Source organism: Scyliorhinus canicula, chromosome 15, assembly GCF_902713615.1.
Source record: "Scyliorhinus canicula chromosome 15, sScyCan1.1, whole genome shotgun sequence".
In the NCBI taxonomy this organism is placed as follows: domain Eukaryota; kingdom Metazoa; phylum Chordata; class Chondrichthyes; order Carcharhiniformes; family Scyliorhinidae; genus Scyliorhinus; species Scyliorhinus canicula.
Window position 1 is genome coordinate 86,746,405 of NC_052160.1, and position 20,891 is coordinate 86,767,295.

Genomic DNA, 20,891 nt, shown 5'->3' on the forward strand with positions numbered 1-20,891 from the left:
GGTGGAAGATATCGGGGGGATGTCAGAGGTAGGTTCTTTACCCAGAGAGTAGTGGGGGCATGGAATGCACTGCCTGTGGAAGTAGAGTCGTAAACATTAGGGACCTTCAAGCGGCAATTGGATAGGTACATGGATTACGGTAGAATGATGGGGTGTAGATTCATTTCTTCTTAATCTAGGACAAACGTTCGGCACAACATCGTGGGCCGAAGGACCTGTTCTGTGCTGTATTTTTCTATGTTCTCTATGTCCCACAGATATTAGGCTCACCGGTTTGCAGTTTCCAGACTTTCCCCTGCGGCCCTTCTTAAACAAAGGCACAACATTTGCTACCCCCCAATCTTAATTGTGGCTGTTAACGGTTCAAATATCTCTACTAGGGGACCCACAATTTCCACTCTTGCCTCCCACAATGTCTTGGGGTACATTTCATCAGGTCCAAGGGATTTATCTATCTTGATGCACTTTAAGACATCCAGCACCTCCTTCTCTGTAACATGTACACTCCTCAAGACATCACTATTTATTTCCCCAAGTTCCCTAACTCCATGCTTTTCTCAACAGTAAATACCGATGAGAAATATTCATTCCGAATCTTACCCATCTCTTGTGGATCTACACATAGATAACCCTGTAGATCCTTAAAAGGCCCTACTCATACGTCATATGCCTCCTTCTTCTTTCTGGCCAAGGCCTCAATATTCCGAGTCATCCAGGGTTCCCTACTTCTACCTGCCTTGTCCTTCCCTTGAAAAGGAATGTGTTTACCTTGAACCCTGGTTAACACACTTTTGAAAACCTCCTACTTACCAGCCATCCCTTTGTCTGCCGACAGACTCCCCCAATCAACTTTTGAAAGTTCCTGTATAATACCATCAAAATTGGCCATGCCCCAATTTAGAATTTTAGGGCCTATCATTCTCCATAGTTATCTTAAAACTAATGGAATTATGGGCACTGGTCCCAAAGTGATCCCTCACTAATGCTTCTGCCACCTGCCCTTCCTTATTTCCCAAGAGGAGGTCAAGTTTTGCTATCCACATAATGAGAAATTCCTCCTGAATACACTCAACAAATTGCTCTCCATCCAAGCCCCTAATGCTATGGCTGTCCCAGTCAATGTTAGGAAAGTTAAAGTCCCTATTTTTTTTGCATCAGTAATCTCCTTAAGGATTTTCTCCCAATTTCCCACTGACTGTTTGGGGGCCTGTAGTACTATACTATCAAAGTGTTCTCTCCCTTCTTATTTTTCAGTTCCTAGATAACCTTCTTCATTCTCCATCTGCACCCTGGAAAATTGAGCTGCCAATCCTGCCCCTCCTTTAGCCATGTTTCAGTAATAGTTGTAAATCCCAATCCCATCTACCCATCCACACCCTGAGTTCATCTGCCTTGCCCATCAGGCCATTTGCATTGAAATGAATGCCTTGCTCTCTGCCCTGCTTTCTCAGACAATCTGTCCAGTCATGTTTTGTACACTCTCCTTGTGTTTCATTTCTCTTAACCTTACAGGACCCATTCACTGAGTTACCCACAGTCTCTGTACTCTGGCCCTATTTTATTTTTGACTTTGGTTTCTCTGCCTTTCACTTTTTCCCTTATTGCTTTTTATTTCTGTCCCACTTTACTTCCCTCCGGCTTCCTATCAGTTCCCATCCCCCTGTTAATCAACATAAAAGCTGCATATCTGCAGGGTGATATTTTTCAGAGAAGTATTTCTGAAATACCTGAAGATGGAGCTGTTGCAGATGAAAATCTATGGAAACTAAAGAAATACATCTATACTTTACGGCATATAATATATTTTGTTAGATTTGCGTTGTTAAAGATAGGGGGCGCGATTCTCCGCCCCCCACGCCGGGTGGGAGAATAGCGGGAGGGCCTCCCGACATTTTTCATGCCCTCCCGCTATTCTCCCACCCCCACGCCCGACCCACGCCACAAATCGCCACTCGCCGTTTTTTACGGCGAGCGGCGATTCTCCGAGGCTGATGGGCCGGGCCTTCATGCCCGTTTCAACACGGCAGCAAACACACCTGCTCGCTGCCGTCGTAAAATGGGCGCCAGATGCCCGTTTGGAGCATCTGGGGCCCCGATTGGCACGGCAGTACCACGGCTGTAACGGACGCACTCTTTTCCCTCCGCCGCCCCGCAAGATCAAGCCGCCACGTCTTGCAGGGCGGCTGAGGGAAAAGATGGCAACTGCGCATGCGCGGGTTGGCATTGTCCAACCTGCGCATGCGCGGCTGACGTCATCGGCCGCATCAGCTACTGTGACGCTTGGCGTGCGGCCTTGACGACCGTCGTCAAGGCCGCGCCGCCGTGACGCACGGGGCCACGATCCTAGCCCCGCCCGGGGAGGAGAATCTGCCCCGGAAGTGGGCGTGAAGGCTGCCGTGGGTCACGGCCTGTCCCACGGCAGCCTTTACGATTCTCCGCATTTGCGGAGAATCTCGCCCAGGTTGTGTTCAACTAAAAGCAGATCCTGACATGTTATATTGCTGTCATTGGAAACATTTCTGGCCTCTTTTGGTGCACTTTTGTGAGGGACACGTAGAGTCCAGCATGACTTTGTTGAGTTAAACACAAAGTAACTTTTATTTATAACAATATCTATACCGCACCAGTAGTTCCATACTGGCTCTCTCTAGCCGGTAGAATACTGGCTGGCTCGATTTATACAGCTGGAAGGCTAACGATTGCCCCGCCCCTTGTCAGGGGAGCTCACATTCCCCATTCTCCGGCTAACTGCAGGTTGTTTCTTCTGCGTGCTCCTGCTTTTAGCAGCGAGCTGCTTGCAGGCTTAGTTTCTGTTTGCTGCCCCTTCTGCTTCTTTGACCTAGAGTGAGGCCGGGCAATTGGGAGGAATTGGATTGCCTGCTACCAGTCAGAAGAGGGGTGCTTTTTCAAGCCAGAGGAAAATGAGTCGTAACATAGGCAAATCACAAGCTACGTGGAGGCGGTAAATCTGCTTGCTGTTGCCCCTACTGCTTCTTTGACCTGGAGTGAGGTGAAGGGAGGTTTTGGCTTAGCCTGCTACTGGACTGAAGATGGGGAAGGGGTGCTTTCATGACACTTCTGCTTTGTGTTTGTGTGGCTTCCGGTAATGATTATTTCTACCTGGAGAGGCTGGAACTACCAGAGGTGACAAGAGAGGAGGAGTGCAACTACCTGGGAACGTGTGTCTGCTCATTACTGTCCCTTATGATTCTTTGACCTGGAGTGAGGCAAGGGGAAAGCCAACCTATTACTGAGCTGAAGATGGGGGCGGGTATACTCTTGCAGTTTGCTGATAACTTTGTTGTTATATTGCCTGTTTATTGCATTTTAACTGTTTCATGTTTGGAAGTGTGAGTTGCTTTATTCTTGTAGCCCGGACTTTAGACTGGGTGGTTCAGGTGATTGGATGCTGGTACTGCAGGTGAGAAGGGTTGCAACCTGATTGCACTGAACAACTTGAAGGCTGTGTCGAGATACCTTGTGGACTAATGGTGACTTTATTGTGCTAGTGACTATTTACTGCTCCTGATTTGGAAGCTGTGCAAAATGCTGATGCTTTTTTGTATTGTTGACTGTTTAGATTTTGTGTTTGGAAGCGGTCTGCTTGTTATTGCAATGTAAGAAGTCTTACAACACCAGGTTAAAGTCCAACAGGTTTGTTTCAAACACGAGCTTTCGGAGCACGGCTCCTTCTTCAGGTGAATGTAGGGCATTCACCTGAAGAAGGAGCCGTGCTCCGAAAGCTCGTGTTTGAAACAAACCTGTTGGACTTTAACCTGGTGTTGTAAGACTTCTTACTGTGCTCACCCCAGTCCAACGCCGGCATCTCCACATCATGTTATTGCAATGTTATTGTTTACTGCCTAGAGGCTGTGGGTTTGTCTGCTATGGCCCCTCTTGTTTCATAGTATCATAGAATTTACAGTGCAGAAGGAGGCCATTCAGCCCATCGAGTCTGCACCGGCTCTTGGAAAGAGCACGCTACCCAAGGTCAACACCTCCACCCTATCCCCATACCCCAATAACCCCACCCAACACTAAGGGCAATTTTGGTCACTAAGGGCAATTTATCATGGCCAATCCACCTAACCTGCACATCTTTGGACTGTGGGAGGAAACCGGAGCACCCGGAGGACACCCACGCACACACGGGGAGGATGTGCAGACTCCGCACAGACAGTGACCCAAGCCGGAATCGAACCTGGGACCCTGGAGCTGAGAAGTAATTGTGCTATCCACAATGCTACCGTGCTGATGGCCTCGAGTTTCTGGGATCACTGTCACGTTGGAGAGGGGAGCGTGAGCTGCTCTCTCTTCCGCCATGCTGTGTCGGTGTGACTTTTCAGGTGGATTGGTTTAGTGACTTTCCACTGATGCAGGTCTACGGCTAGGGCTGTGGGAGGGAGGGAGTGTTTCTGTGCTGTCGACTGTGTATTGCTCGATGTGTTTGTCATATGCTGTCCTTTTTGGCTGCTGTTTGGCTCCCGGATGGGGTGCTCTCTCGCTCTTCCGCCATGTCCTGTGGTCAGATGCTGTGGGAGGGGGAGGGAATTGTGGGTTGTTTTGGATGCTGATATCCTTATTGTATTGTTAATTATCCACTGTTGCCATTTGGAGGCCATGTCCTTTATCTGTGTCTTCGCCCACGGAGGAGACGTTCACTCACTTTTCCGCTGTGCTACGCGCCAGTGTGACTTTCCAGGGCATCATTGCGTCACCTCCCAGCGCTTTTCCACTGATGCTAGTCTGCTGTGGAGGTGCGAAGGAGGGAGCTGATTGATTTGGATGCTGGTGCCTTCATTGCATTATTGCCTGCTTTTTTGGTTCATGTCATTGATCCGTGAGTTGGTTTGTCTTCTTTGCAAACGTGGAATGTTGATGACCTTATTGTATTGTTGCTTGTTTATTGTTTTATGTAATTGCTTTTTTTTTTGTCAATAAACAAAAATAAATCCAAAAATAAGTCCCTATCCAAAAGGATCCAGACAGGTTACAACATGCATGTTAACCATTTTTTTCTGGGTCATACAGTAGAATTTGAGAAATGTGTTAACAAGATTAAAATAGAATTTAAAATTGAAAGTCAGGCTTCTTGAAGCTTTTAAATTTATTCAGTACCAGTATGAAGTAAATTTAAAAGCATGTCTGATATGACTTTAAGTTAACAATCCTATTGAGAGGGTGTTACACTCATACGGCTCAATTGTATCAACACTGAAAAGTGATGTTATAGCTAAGGAAGAAACAGCAATTGTGAAGTTTGATTAGCCAACAGAACTAGTAATGTACTTAGATTCGACCAAATGCTAGTGTTGATGTATTGGAGTAAAGTGCTGGGCTGAAAAACCCGGAGGAAATGTTTTAAGGGAAACTAAAATAACTAAGAAAATTACATCTGGTTAAATATGCACTAAACTTTTCATCCTAGTGTGACCCCAAAAAACAAAAAAACGGCTATTTTAATGGCCACAGTGGAGTCCTAAATAAGAGGCATAAAGAAACTTAATTTATTGCAAAGCAAATTATGTACACAATACACTCCATCCTAGCCAGCACTATACATTCCATTCTAGCCGGGACTACTCTGCTTGGCTCCCATTTGGTCCGGCTTTTATGACAGAGTCCATTCCTCCGCTGACGGGGCCGCGCCCCTCAAAGGGGAAGCTTATATTCTATGAGGCTCATGGAGTGGCTAATTAGTTCATCCCCATGTGGTTCATGCAGGTGATAACAATCGTTAAAAAATTCCACCTGCCAAAACACTGGACTTCGTGGAGACATTTTATGGGATTCTAATTGGCAAATATTTTAATCGATACCCTGCCCAATGGGAGTACTGAACGTAATATACACTCAGAATGTAGGGCACTGGCTAAAAACTGGTGTGTAGCTCTCCAGCTGCACAGCCGAGTTTTTAGACCAGTTTTTCTGGAACTCCAAAAATTAAAAAATCATTGGGTGAGGTTTATGCTGCCATCTGGTGGGGCGGGTTCTGATACAGCCAGAAATGTCTGCTCCTCAGAGATCATAGAATCATAGAATTTACAGTGCAGAAGGAGGGCATTCGGCCCAATGAGTCTACACCAGTCCTTACAAAGAGCACCCGACTGAAGCCCACGGGCGAAATTCTCCGCAACGGCCGACGCCGGAGTGAAACCCGGAGTGTTTCACTCCGGCGTCGGAGGCCACTCCTCACCCCCTATTCTCCCTCCCCCGGGGGGCTAAGAGCGGCGTTGCGGGAAACTCGGCCGCCGGGCTTTGACGCTTGCGTCAAAGCGGCACGCCGAGAATGACACGGCCAGCGCATCAGCCGCGCATGCGCAAGTTGGCCGGCTCCAACCCGCGCATGCGCGGTTGCCGTCTTCCCCTCCGCTGCCCCGCAAGACGTGGCGGCTTGATCTTGCGGGGCGGCGGAGGGGAAAGAGTGCGTCTCTTAGAGACGCCGGCCCGACGATCAGTGGGCACCGATCGCGGGCCAGTCCCCTCACGAGCTCGCCCGTGGTGCTCGATCCTCTCTCCTCCCCCAACAGGCCCCACACTTACCTGTTGCGCGCTGTTCACGCCGGCAGCGACCAGGTGTGGTTGCCACCGGCGTGAACCCGTCGGGGTCGTCAGGCCACTCGGCCCATGCGGGCCGGAGAATCGCCGGTCGCCCGGAAAAACGGCGAGGGGCGATACTCCGAGCGGCGTGTCGCAAAACGCGACACGCCATTTTGGGGGGGGGGGGGGAGGTGGGAGAATCACGGGGGGTGCCAGTGCGGCCCTCCTGCGATTCTCCCACCCGGCATGCCCCACATATCTACTCTATCCCCGTAACCCTGTATCCCCCACTGAACATTTTTTTGGACACTTTTTTTGGATTGGGGCGTCATCTTTAAAAGGCACCCTGATCGGCACAGAAATGACCCCCGCCCCATTGGACATGGGGAACCACCTTCACAAGCATCGGTGTCTGTCTCCATAACTACCACAGCACAAGTAACAGGGCTCTCTCCAACCCTCACCCCCCACAGCACAAGCATCAGAGGCAGTGAATGGAAAATGAAGGATAGATGCACTTGCAAGACAAGATTAAGGCATCGGCTTGACAAGGCAGAATGAGGAAGTGGGAGTGGGCATAGCAGAATGTAGGTTTTTAAATAAAAAATTTCAAGTACCCAATTCATTTTTTTCCAATTAAGGGGCAATTTAGTGTGGTCAATCCACCTGCCCTGCAGATCTTTTATGTTGTGGGGGTGAGACCCATGCAGAGATGGGAAGAATATGCGAACTCCACACGGACAGTGACCCAAGGCCGGGATCGAACCCGATCCTTGGCACCATGAGGTAGCAGTGCTAACCACTGTGCCACGGTGCTGCCCCAAGAATGTAGGTTAATGTGTAACTATTCTGACCTGGTTAAAATGCTTCCTGCACGGACTCCAGTTTAGCATAGTGTCTGTACCACTGGGTCTCCTGGTACATCTCCAGCCACATCGTTTTGGCAGTAACACATTTCCTTCTCCCATTGTTGTGGAATAATATCTCCTTCAGGCTCCTCACATTTCCCAGTAGTACATCAAGGGAGAAGTAATTGAAGTGGACTGCAGCCTTTTAGCATCCTAAATCCATTTGTCATACAGTATCTTTAAATACTGGAGTTGAAATTGCATCATGCAGGCATTCAAAATACCTGCTGCCATGCTATTTGCGCACCAAACCCAATAAGTAAAATTATAATGAACTGGTTGTGTTAAAATGCCACTTACGGAAGCAATGAACCTCTAAGTTCCTCACGGAATGGTCCATTCTCTCCAGATGGGCCTCAAGAGTTAATATTGCAGTCAAAACTTGGAAGTGCAAATTAGAATATATAATTCAATGTGGAATTATGTAGAAAAAGTAAAATAAAGAGTGGGAAAGAAAATTAGATTGAGAGAAAAGAATAAGAGACAGAAAGAGTATGTATCATGTATTTTTTAAAAATTCTTTCAACAATAATTGAAAAGGATGGAATGAGACTTCACACTTATGAAAGTAAAATTTCAGTGCTTAAGAATTATATGGCTCAGAATTATTTGAGTAATTGAGGGGCTAAATGATAAAGAAAGACATAAGTGGCTGAACTTAATTTTTCTGGTGTTAAGAATTTAGGGGTGGCTGTGTGGGCAGCATTAAGTGATACTTAATTATTCTAGTATTAAGAATTTGGGGGTGGCTCTGTGGGTAGCATTTAGTGATAGCAATGTGTGCCAACCAGTTGGAAACTGACAGGCAAAGTCTGCCCCTATTCTGAGCAAATCAGGCACTAACCTGGACAGTGTGAAACCTCCCAATGAATTAACGCCTGTAAATGGCCTCCTCAATTGGCCTCCGAGCTGCCCCCAAGCCTTCCCGCCTCAGACTTCATAGGATGGAGGTATGAAGGTGGTAGAATCTCCATGCCACATTCTCCTACATCACACAACACCCCAGCTTCTGACCACGCCTCCAGGGAGAAAGGGAGAGCATTTAATTCCACAGAACGCGTCTTTAAACTAACGAAAGGAATAAATAAGCTTTAAATAAGAAGTAATTTAACTGTGTAAGGACATTTCCTGTTGATTCCCTTATTTCCCATTTATTTTACTTTGTTATTATTTTTGATCTGTGAATATTCAATGGACATATACCTTTTAAGTTGAGCAGAGGAAGTCAGGAACCTAAAAGTTGCAAAATTGTACACTGTGCTATGAAAATTTAGATTGTCAACAGAAGAACTCAGATTTTCTGGCACCCAATAGCTCAGGTTCAATTGGTTGGCCGATGGCCAATGATTGGCCTAAGACCATATTCTGCCCTGCAACAGACAATGATTGGGTCCTACCAGATGGGATGTTCTCAGAGAACCCAGGAAGAGGAAACAGAACTTTTCTGGACACTGAGAGAAGAAGCTGTGAGTTGCTCTCTCTCGCTCTATCTCTCTTTCTCCAAATAGGTTTTCTGCCTGATTTGCTTCTGAATCTGCAGCAAAGACTTGAGACCCTGATGAATCTACAGTGAGAATCATTAAAGAAAGCAAGAACACCCAACTGAAGGCCTGGACTAAAAGATGTACTGGAATATATTCACCTTATCAGAGACTTTTATCCTTCTCACTTTTCATATTATTTTCCTTTTACACCCCTGTGTGTGTGTTCGCATTTGTGGAGGATGGGGTGAATTAAAGAAGGGAGGTTTGGAATTAGATAATAGTTAACCAGTTGTATCGAGTGCCTATTTACTTATAGGGGCGATTCTCTGAAATGGAGCCCAAGTGTTCGCGCCATCGTGAAAGCCGTCGCGTTTCACGACGGTGTGAACCAGGCCAGATACGACCAATTCTGTCCCCCACGGGGGGCCAGCACGGCACTGGAGCGGTTCACGCCGCTCCAGCCTCTTTTCCCGGCGCCAAATGGGCACTGTGCCAACCCACGCATGCGCAGTTGGGCCGTGCCAACCTGCGCGTGCGGGGGGGACTTCTTTAGCGCACCAGGCCCGACTCAACATGACGTCGGTGATCAGGGGCTGGCCGAGCAGGGAAGTCGGCCCGGCGGGGGGGTGGGGAGGCCGGCCCGTTGATCGGTGGGCCCCGATCGCGGGCCAGACCCCATTGGAGGTCCCCCCCCCCCGGTGAAGGAGCCCTCCTCCCACCTACAGGCCGCACACCCGACCGTTCGCGCAGAGTTCCCGCCAGCAGCGACAGGGGTGAACGGCGCTGGCGGGGCTCTGACGTATCCGCGCAGCCGCTCAGCCCATCTGGGCCGGAGAATTGGCGGCCCCGCACCAAACGTGCCGGCGCAAATCGCGCCGATTCTCCGCACCTTGGAGAATTACACGCTGGCGTCATGGCGCAGTTGTGGCAATTCTCCGGCCCAGCGTGGAGCTCGGAGAATCGCCACCATAGTTATTGTTATTAATAACAATTAATTGTTTTTACATTTACAAACCTGGTGATTGTTGTTATTGGGCAGCTAAAGAAAAAAGAATCTGAGAATTTCTAAAAATGAAGTGTTAATTTCAATTGTGGTGGGTCTGGAATTGACTACACACGAGCCCAGGGTGTAGGAACAACTGGGACAATAAGTTCAGACGAAAGGACATGAAAACAAAAATTTGAACTCTCCACTAAAAGTTATAAAAATCTTTTAATCTCCCCTCTAGTTAATGGACAATGAAACAGACTCAAAGAAAAGGCAACTGATTAAAAATACATCAATTCACAGGATAATGTGGGAGGGATGGCATTCATAATAGAACAGACTGTTCTCAACATTAACTCTGGTAAAGTGCTTAATATTTTCAAAAAAGGAAACTGAAAAACCACAATATCTACAGCTAAAGACAGGCTATATGGCTTGTGAGTGTCCTTCTGTAGGGAGGCAGGGAAATTCATGAATACATTTAAATCAGTCTTTTGCAGTGCAAGGCTTAGGAAACCTGACAGCAAAAGGGAGGGAGATTTTGGTTTAATAATTTAAGTGCCTTTTACAGAATTCCTTCTGGGCCAGGAGAGGCAGGAGTTCTCCTCCCTACTTCTCAAGGAAGTCTCCCCTTTGCTGAACATGACCTTTCTTTCCCTGCCATGCCTGGAAACCTTCCTTCAACCGTCCGGAACACCAATGTCCCTTCCATGTTGCGGTTGCAGCTGGCCCTCCCTCACTCCCCACTTCCATTAAGACCCATCTTGTCTTCCACCACCCCAAGCCGTCGCTCCCTCCAAATTGTCAGTGGCTGACTGTAAGAGATCAGCTTTTCTGAGATATCACTTTTCATGAATACTATTTGTGTTCATGAATTTGAATTTATATATTTAATTATGACATACCTGCTGTTGTGACTTTCCAAAGAGATAAGCAGCTTCTGAGTTTCCTTTATACAATTCTCTGAACATTTCAGATTCCGGAATCATGCTCTATTTTAAAATGTGTTTAAAACAAAATTGTGAAGGTTAAAAATGTCAGTTTATACCACAAGAAAAACAAAAACTTGCATTCGTACAGTGCCTTTAACATTGTTAAACATCTCAAAATACTTCACAGAAGCATTAACAAAAAGAACTTGACACCAAACCATTTAAGGAGATATGAGGCCAGAATATTGAATGCTTTAAGTAGTGTCTTGAAGGAGAAGAGAGAAGTAAAGAGGCAGAAAAGATTCAGGAGCAAATTCTAGAGTTTAGGCTTAAGCAGTTGGTAGGATTGTGGGGCTGTAGGAGGGTTTGTAAATTATGAAGGATGAACAGATTTGAAAACAAAGGTGAGCCTTTTAAAATTGAGGCAGTGTGGACAGTAGCCAATGTAATGAGCAAGTACAGGGACAATGAATCAATGCAACTTGGTATGAACTAGGATCTGGTCAGCAGAGTTTAGATTAGTTCACAAGTTTATGAAAGGTGGAAGAGGGGAGGACAGTCAGGAGTGTTGGTATTTCAGCTGTGGTTCAGTTAGTAGTACTTTCACTTCTGAATCAGCGGATTATGGGGCCCAGTTACACTAGAGGACATAAGCACAGTAATCAGGGTGAAATTCTCCGAAGGCCTCTCTCTCTCTCACATTCTCTTCATCCTGCCCTTTGTTCCAGAGCTATTTGATCCCCCTGTGCACTGGCACAGATTTACAGTGCGGTTTAGGTTCTGTGTTTACCCCAGGTGTGGGGGCGGGGAAAAGAGGGAAGGTTCGGCATTCCTCAGGGGCACTGCATTGAACCACCCCGCCCCCCCTCCCAAATCATCCTCCATCTAACCTCATCCATCCCTCTTTTCCCCGCCCCCACACCTGGGGTAAACACAGAACTTAAACCGTACTGTAAATCTGTGCCAGTGCACAGGGGGATCAAATAGCTCTGGAACAAAGGGCAGGATGAAGAGAATGTGAGAGAGAGAGGAGAAAGGGGGAGGGAGGAGAAAGTGGGAGGGAGGAGAAAGGGGAGGGAGGAGAAAGAGGCCCAGGGGGTGGGGAGGCAGAATTAATCCAAATTCCTGCTTATTTCCTCAGACTCTTCAAAAGGTTGTTTCTCCCCAGGATTAGAAAAGGTGCCTTGATAATTCACAGCGCAGAACCCTTTCTGTGCTGTGAATTATAAAGGCAGAACCCAGAAACTTTGCCAAAAGTTTTTCCCTCTCCCTCCGCGCGTTTTTCCTGTTGTTGTGAAACTGACCTGAAATCGCAGAGGCTGAAGCTGAAATAGACAAATCCAGACACATCTCCCACCCCGGGATCCCAGCATTTCCCTCTGCATTCTAACCAGGCAATATTCCTGGGTTTAGGCAGATTGCAATATACTCACCAAAGCCCTGCTCTCAGCCAGAGGACGGACGGGACTCCCTCTCTCTGTCTCTCTCTCTCCATCTGTCCCCACAATCTCCCTCTCTCTCTCTCAAACAAAGACAAGGCAGCTGTGGGAGGAAGGGGAGCCTTGAGGAAGATCTGCTGATGCCCCCATCCAATGGATGCCCGGGGCCAACGCATCGTCGCCCCCCCCTCTGCACGCCGCTGCCCCTACCCCAACCCGCTACCCCCCTACCTCTACCCCTAACCCCCCCCCCACCCCCACAAATGCCGGTACTCTCCCCCCCCCACAAACGCCGGTACTCTCCCCCCCCACAAACGCCGGTACTCCCCCCCCCCACCCCCACCCCTCCATCCCCACAAACGCCGGTCCTCTCCCCCCACCCCCACAAACGGCGGTACTCTCCTCCTCCCCCCCCACACAAACGCCGGTACTCTCCCCACCCCTCTGCACGCCGCTGCCCCCTACCCCAACCCCCTACCCCCCTACCTCTACCCCTACACCCCCACCCCCACAAATGCCGGTACTCTCCACCCCCCACAAACGCCGGTACTCCCCCCCCCCCCAACCCCACCCCTACTCCCCCATCCCCACAAATGCCGGTACTCTCCCCCCCACCCCACAAACGGCGGTACTCTCCTCCTCCCCCCCCACAAACACCGGTACTCTCCCCCCCCCACAAACGCCTGTACTCTCCTCCCCCCCCCACACAAACGCCGGTACTCTCCCCCCCCCCCACAAACGCTGGTACTCTCCCCCCCCCACAAACGCTGGTACTCTCCCCCCCCCACAAACGCCGGTACTCTCCTCCTCCCCCCCCCCCCACACAAACGGCGGTACTCTCCCCCCCCCCCCCCACAAACGCCGGTACTCTCCCCCCCCCCCACACAAACGCCGGTACTCTCCTCCCCCCCCCCACACAAACGCCGGTACTCTCCTCCTCCCCCCCCCCCACACAAACGCTGGTACTCTCCTCCTCCCCCCCCCACACAAACGCCGGTACTCTCCTCCTCCCCGCGCTGCACTCGATGTAGGTAATTGAACGGCGTAAATCATCATCAATGGTTGACGCCGTTATAAACCTACTGTGATTTTCGCCGACGTGACCCGTGGCCACGTCGGTGGGACTTCGGCCCATCCGGGCCGGAGAATTATTCAACATAAAAATTAAATGACATCCCGCTGGCGCCAGCTGTTCTCGGAGGCTGCCGGCGGGATTTGAACTACGCCGTTTAATGGCGGTTCGGTAAATTATAAACATGGCGGGAGCGGGAATAACGCCGCTGCCGGCCGATTCTCCGACCCTGCGTGGGGTCGGAGAATTTCGCCCCAGGTCTGACACTCCACTGCTGCATTGATGGAGTGCTCTATCATCGGAGGAGAGTTCGGACATAAAATATTCCATGGTATTATTTTGAACAAGACCAAGGTATGTTTTGGCCAATATTTATTCCTCAATCAACATCATAAAAGCAGATTATCTAGTTGATTTTGCATTGCTGTTTGTGGGAGCTTGCTGTGCACAAATTGGCTGCCCCGTTTCCTACATTACAACAGTAATCACATTTCATAGAATTGTAGAATTCCTGCAGTGCAGAAGGAGGCCATGTGACCCATTGAGTCTGCACTGTCCCTTGAAAAGAGCACCCTACCTAAGCGCATGCCTCCATCTTATCCCAGTAAGCCTGCAACCCAATAACTCCATTTGGACCCTAATAGGCAATTTAGCGTTGCCAATCCACCTAGCTTGTACATCTTTAAACTGTGTGAGGAAACCAGAGCACCTGGAGGAAACCCAAGCAGACAGGGGAGAAAGTGCAAACTCCATACAGTCACTGCAAGCCAGAATTGAACCCGGGTGTCTGAAGCTGTGAGACAGAAGTGCTAAACACTGTGCCATCGTGCCTTTGGCTGTAAAGTGTTTTTTGACTTCTGGTGCTCCTAAGATGCATTATATAAATGTGAGTCCTTTTAAAAAAATGTGCTTTTGCTGAAGCTTTCACATTTTTACAATTATATCAAAACAAAATAAAAAGAGAAAAAAGCCTCATCAATGCAAAACAGGTAAAGCACAAACATAGATAAAATGAGACCGAGTGAGTCGGGGTCAAACTCCCCAACGTGTTCCTTCCATGGAATTCAGATCTTTGCACCCAAGCAGGATACACTAAGCAGCACAAAGTTACATCTTACACATAGGGCACAATCTAATGGCCACATTGCTGGGTGCGAATCCGAGCAAGCCGGTTAGATTGTGAGAGTCCGAAATCGGGAACCAAGGCAGGCGCTACTCTAAAGGACAGATCCCATTGGAAAGATCTGGAACCTGCCCCGGCATAGCAAGAAACCAATAATCACTAGTTAAGGTCAATCTCCATCCCATTAATAGGAAGGGCTCCCTATCTAATGACCTCCCATGATCTAACCCGCTCCCCAGCCGGCGGTCATGCGGGTGCCCTTTAGCACGCCTATTCAAAAACATGAAGCTCGTGAAATGGCTGCTGTTGGGATCGGAGGAGGTGGGTAACCATTTCGTAAATAGGACTGCCACCGGTTGAGGACAGGCCAGGTCCAAGGGGTCAGCCCCTATCGGTGGGAGGGTTGCCCCGAGGCTGTTGGGCAAGAGGCTCAGTGCCCACAGGTCCAATATGCCCCTCCCCCTCATCAGAGACCCCTGCGTTTCCAAGAGACACCCCAGGATGACCGGTTGGCTCTTGGGAGATAACGGGTACCCACTCAGATCCTGGTTAATGATGCCAGTGCGGAGGCGGGAAATCAATGTGGAGACCTGACAAACGAGGCCCATGTGGCGACTCAGGCTGCCATTGATTGGTGCATGGTACTGCTCAAAGTGGGATTCCGATCCCTTAACCGCTCCGGTGGTGCACTGCAGTACACTCCCCGGTGGATCACCCGCTTTGTAGCGATCTGATGTGCCCTCCACAACCTGGCACATCAGCAGAGCAACGTGCTGGAGGTGGAGGATGACCATGCAGACTCGTCAGAGGAGGAGAGTGAGGACAAGCTGGATCAGGAGGGGCTGGAGGACGCCTGCAGTGCACAATAACGTGACAGCCACCACCAAGACTTCCTCATGGAATTAAGGAAATTCGGCAAGTCCACATTATCTCTTACCAACTTTTACAGATGCACCATAGAAAGCATCCTATCTGGCTTATTCACAGCCTGGTATGGCAACTTCTTGGCCCAAGACCGCAAGAAACTTCAGAGCGTCGTGAACAAAGCCCAGTCTATCACACAAACCTGCCTCCCATCCATTGACTCCATCTACACCTCCCGGTGCCTGGGGAAAGCGGGCAGCATAATCAAAGACATCTCCCACCCGGCTTACTCAACTCTTCCAAGCTCCAGGGTCCCAGGTTCGGTTCCCGGCTGGGTCACTGTCTGTGCGGAGTCTGCACGTCCTCCCCGTGTGTGCGTGGGTTTCCTCCGGGTGTTCCGGTTTCCTCCCACAGTCCAAAGATGTGCGGGTTAGGTGGATTGGCCATGCTAAATTGCCCGTAGTGTCCTAAAAAGTAAGGTTAAGGTTGTTGGGTTACGGGTATAGGGTGGATACGTGGGTTTGAGTAGGGTGATCATTGCTCGGCACAACATCGAGGGCCGAAGGGCCTGTTCTGTGCTGTACTGTTCTATGTTCTTCCATCGGGCAGGAGATAGAAAAGACTGAGAACACACACAGTCTCAAAAAAGCTTTTTCCCAGTGTTACCAGACTCCTAAACGACCCTCTAATGGACTGAACTCATTAACACCACACCCCTGTGTACTTCACCCGATGCCGGTGTTTATGTAGCTGCATTGTGTACCATGTGTTGCCCTCTTATATATTTTCTTTTATTTCCTTTTCTTTTCATGTACTTAATGATCTGTTGAGCTGCTTGCAGAAAAATACTTTTCAGTGTACTTCGGTACACGTGACAATAAACAAATCCAATCCAATCCAGATGCTTCTCATGTCTCAAGTCTGACGTGTTTTAATGGTGAACAATCGTGATCCTAACTGTCCTAAGGTATTTATGGTGGGAAGAGAGGTTGGCAGATCTCGGGGACTGGGGCCAGGGGAGAGCCGAGAACAACCGGGGTAAGGGGTGCAAGCCTGCCTGCGGTGCACAATAACATGACAGATGCTTCACATGTCTCAGGTCTGACGTGTTTTAATGGTGAACAATTGTGATTCTAACTGTGCCATGCTACTAATGGTGCTCCCCCCTGCTACTAATGGTGCTCCCCCCCCCACCCCCCCGCACCGTGCTCTACCGCTAAGCCGATGTTTGTCCCCAGGATGCACATCAAAGGCAGCCGGCTGTTTACCGTACTGTATGGCTTTTAATGCCCCCGGCAGGTGTCCTCTGGAAGCCTCCAGGCTGGAGGGCCTTCGCCAACTTGCCAGTAGCACATGCCTCACCGTGCCACCCAGTTGTGCCCGCTGACCCTGAAACGCGCCGTTGTCAGAGGGGGAAGACTCAAGAAAGCTGGTGAGCATGGTCGTCTCCTGTAGGGGGGGCTCCATGTTGGCCTTCAGCATTCCCTTCTCCTGGTCGGTGCCCATAGGGTCCCAGGTGTTACCTTGGGACAGAGGGGCAGCTGGATTGAGCTCCAGAGGCTCCTGCGTCGTCTGGCTCTGCCAGCCCTGGCGGCTCCTCATGGTCTGCATTATGGTGTTGATGCTCTCAGCGATGTCCTTCTGTAACCGGGCCAGGCTCTAAAATGCCTTGCCAATGCCCACCTGCTTCTGAGACAGGAACCTCTGCGAATGGGACAAGCTCTGAAACACCTCGGCAATGCCCACCTGAGACTGGGACACACCCAGACAGCAAGCAGCCATGCCACCAAGGAGACCTGCCACGATTCAGAGGCGCTAAGTAGCTCGGAGATACTGTCCAGGCCCTCCACCATGTCCGTCACTGACTGGGCAACGGTTTGGACACCACCATTCATGCTGCTGACATCAAGCTCCAGGCTTTTCACTGTGGTCACCAACCTAACAGTGTTGGTCTTGGTGCCGCGCATTGCCGGACCCATCTCCAGCACCCATAGCTTTTGGGACTCTACCAATCAGCTATGAACCTGCTGGAATGTTGCTGACATCTCCCTCTGAATCTGATGGCCGCATCCCAGTGCCAGCATCACCGCCGGTATAACCTAGTCCAGTGGTTCGGCATCTGACTGGGACCCAGCTGAAGGTGGTATTGCATTGCAAACTGCCCCCCACCAGCACAATACCGCGCATGTGTCCCAGCACCCCCTGATCACCAGGAACGCTGCCAATGACTGCACCCCACCATGCCTCCCATAGTGATGCATGAAGAGCGCAGTTCAAGATGTCTTCTCTTTGTCCCTGCAGGAGAAGTTGGCCCAAAACAGACGGGAGGGTGCTGAGATGGGTGGCGGGGTACCGGACATCAGAGTTCTCAACCACTACGAGGTGGATCAATCACCGACATTAAAATTGGCCGACACCGCAGAGGTGAGTATCCGGCACCCACCCAGATGGCCTGTCACATGTGTTGTTTGTGCCAGACATGATGATCTTTCCCTCCCACTGACTACATGTCCATTCTACCACAGGAATTTTGGTGCCGACCCATCTGGAGTGACCACCCCTCTGCACCCCAAGAGAACATCTCGGAGGAGAGCTCCAAGGATGCGTCACAGCTATCATCCCCACTGTCCACCAGCGTAGAAACACACCTCGGTGGTTGAAAGTAATGGACAAGATGGACAGGGGCTGGTTTAGCTCACTCGGCTAAATCGCTGGCTTTTAAAGCAGACCAAGCAGGCCAGCAGCACGGTTCGATTCCCGTACCAGCCTCCCCGGACAGGCGCCGGAATGTGGCGACTAGGGGCTTTTCACAGTAACTTCATTGAAGCCTACACGTGACAATAAGTGATTTTCATTTCATTTCATTTCATTTTCATTTCATTCACAAGAGTCCGGGGAACAATCTGTGAGCACCACACAGCTGCTGATGCAAATCATGTGGAGACAGGAACGTCAGTGTTTTAATGGTGAACAATCGTGATCCTAACTGTCCTTAGCTACTGATGGTGGGAGGAGGGGGTGGCAGATCTTGGGGACTGCGGCCAGGGGAGAGTCGTCGGGCAGGGGGGTGGCCAGGACCAGTGCCAAGAGGCTGATACGGGTCCATGCAGCCCCGTGGCGGTCGTTGAGATTCTTGTGGCACTGGGTGGCGGTCCTCCTGGTGACACTCCCTGCGCTGACGGCCGCTGCCACTGCCTCCCAGGCGGCACTGGCTGCCCTGTGGCTGACTGTAGTAGTATGACTAGGGGTATTACGGTACCTGGGAGTGTGAGCTGCCATTGGTGCAGAGGGCTCGCTGCCCATTGGCCCAGGTATCATGTGCCTCTTATTGGCTAAGAGGAAGGTAGCTCCGCCTATGAGGCGGGGTATAAGAACCCGTGTTCCCCGGCAGCCAGCCGTTTTCCTGTACGTCTGCTGCCGGGCTCACTTCTTGCTAATTAAAGCCTTTCGTTTCGGACTTCACCTACGTTTCGTGTCCATTGATTGTGCATCACTAACCCTCCGACACCCTCAGTGGAACAGAGTATACTGTCTGGATTCCACCTCCTCCAACAGTCTGGCCAGGTTGGCACCTCCGAATCGTGGCAGGTCTCCTTGGTGGCATGGCTGCTTGTTGTCTGGGGTTTGCTCTGCGGGATTGGTTTAAGTGCTGCTCTCAATCATTAGCAGGGCCCCCAATCAAGGTTGTGCCAAAGTCAGCCATACACAACATACCCCGCGCCGGATCATGGAAGCTACCATCATATAAAGCATACACAAGGCCACCCTCCTCCTTAGTAAAGCTCTAACAGCACTGAAAATAGCCCAAGAGGGAGACCCATATCAGGAGAAAAGGCCGAAGAGACAAATATAACGTCGTCAGGATAACAGGAGGGAAGTGCTGGGGGGGGGGGGAGGGGCGTGGGAGGGCTGGGGGGAGAAGCTGTAGGGGGAATGGCTGGGGGGGAGGGGCTGGCAGGGACCTGGGGTTGAGGGGGGAGGGGCAGGAGATGGAAGGGCGGGGGGTGTTGTTGGGGGGAATGGTGGGGGGGGGGTTGGAGGGGCTGGGGGGGAAGGTCTGAGGGGCAGGTGGGATGGGCTGGGGGAAGGGGCGTGGGAGGGCTGGGGGAGATGGGGGGAGAAGCTGTAGGGGGAATGGCTGGGGGGAGGGGCTGGCAGGGACCTGGGGTTGAGGGGGGAGGGGCAGGAGATGGAAGGGCGGGGGGTGGGGTTGGGGGGAATGGTGGGGGGGGGGGTTGGAGGGGCTGTGGGGAGGGTCTGGCAGGGACCTGGGGGGGAGGGTCTGAGGGGTGGGGGGGAGGGTCTGAGGGGTGGGGGAGATGGGCTGTGGGGAGGGACAGGGGCTTAGGGGGAGGGGCAAGGGATGAAAGGGCAGGGGGGAGAAGCTGCAGTGTGAGGGGGAGAGGGGCTGGTGGGTTGGAGGGACTGGCAGCGGGAGGGGCTGGGGGATGGTCTGGGGGATGGAGGGGCAGGGAGGGGGAGTGGCTGGGGGTAGGGAGTTTGGGGGGCAGGGGCTTGAGGGGAGCAGAGGCTAGGGGGTAGGTGGGGAGGGGCTGGGGGTGGGAAGGCCGGGGGCTGGGAACAAAGAAAATTACAGCACAGGAACAGGTGCTTCGGCCCTCCCAGCCTGCACCGATCCAGATCCTTTATCTAAACCTGTCTCCTATTTTCCAAGATCTACTTCTCTCTGTTCCCCACCCGTTCATATACCTGTCCAGGTGCATCTTAAATGATGCTATCATACCCGCCTCTACCACCTCCGCTGGTAAAGCGTTCCAGGCACCCACCACCCTCTGCTTAAAAAACTTTCCACGCACATCTCCCTTAAACTTTTCACCTCTCAACTTGAAATCGTGACCCCTTGTAACTGACACCCCCAATCTTGGAAAAAGCTTGTTGCTATCCACCCTGTCCATACCTCTCATAATTTAGTAGACCTCAATCAGGTCCCCCCTCAACCTCCGTCTTTCCAACGAAAACAATCCTAATCTACTCAACCTTTCTTCATAGCTAGCACCCTCCATACCAGGCAACATCCTGGTGAACCTCCTCTGCACCCTCTCCAAGGCATCCACATCCTTCTGGTACTGTGGCGACCAGAACTGCACGTAGTATTCCAAATGTGGCCGAACCAAAGTCCTATACAACTGTAACATGACCTGCCAACTCTTGTACTCAATACCCCTTCCGATGAAGGCAAGCATGCTGTGTGCCTTCTTGACCACTCTATCAACCTGCGTTGCCACCTTCAGGGTACAATGGACCTGAACTCCCAGATCTCTCTGCACATCAATTTTCCCCAAGACTCTTCCATTGACCATATAGTCCGCTCTTGAATTTGATCTTCCAAAATGCATCACCTCGCATTTTCCTGGATTGAACTCCATCTGCCATTTCTCTGCCCAACTCTCCAATCTATCTATATTTTGTTGTATTCTCTGACAGTCATCCTCGCTATCTGCAACTCCACCAATCTTAGTATCATCTGCAAACTTGCTAATCAGACCACCTAAACCTTCCTCCAGGTCATTTATGTAGATC

At 50.5% G+C, this 20,891-nt stretch overlaps 1 protein-coding gene across 5 annotated transcripts in view; it reads right to left on the bottom strand.

Annotated features, from left to right (window-relative positions):
* The window catches only part of sycp1 (synaptonemal complex protein 1), a 741,816-nt gene that overhangs the window by 64,164 nt on the left and 656,761 nt on the right, over positions 1-20,891 (bottom strand). For all 5 annotated transcript variants that reach the window (XM_038820847.1, XM_038820848.1, XM_038820846.1 and 2 more), the window contains one exon: positions 10,826-10,912. In XM_038820847.1, coding sequence (XP_038676775.1) covers positions 10,826-10,912 — 87 coding nt within the window. The remainder of the gene's footprint in view (positions 1-10,825; positions 10,913-20,891) is intronic.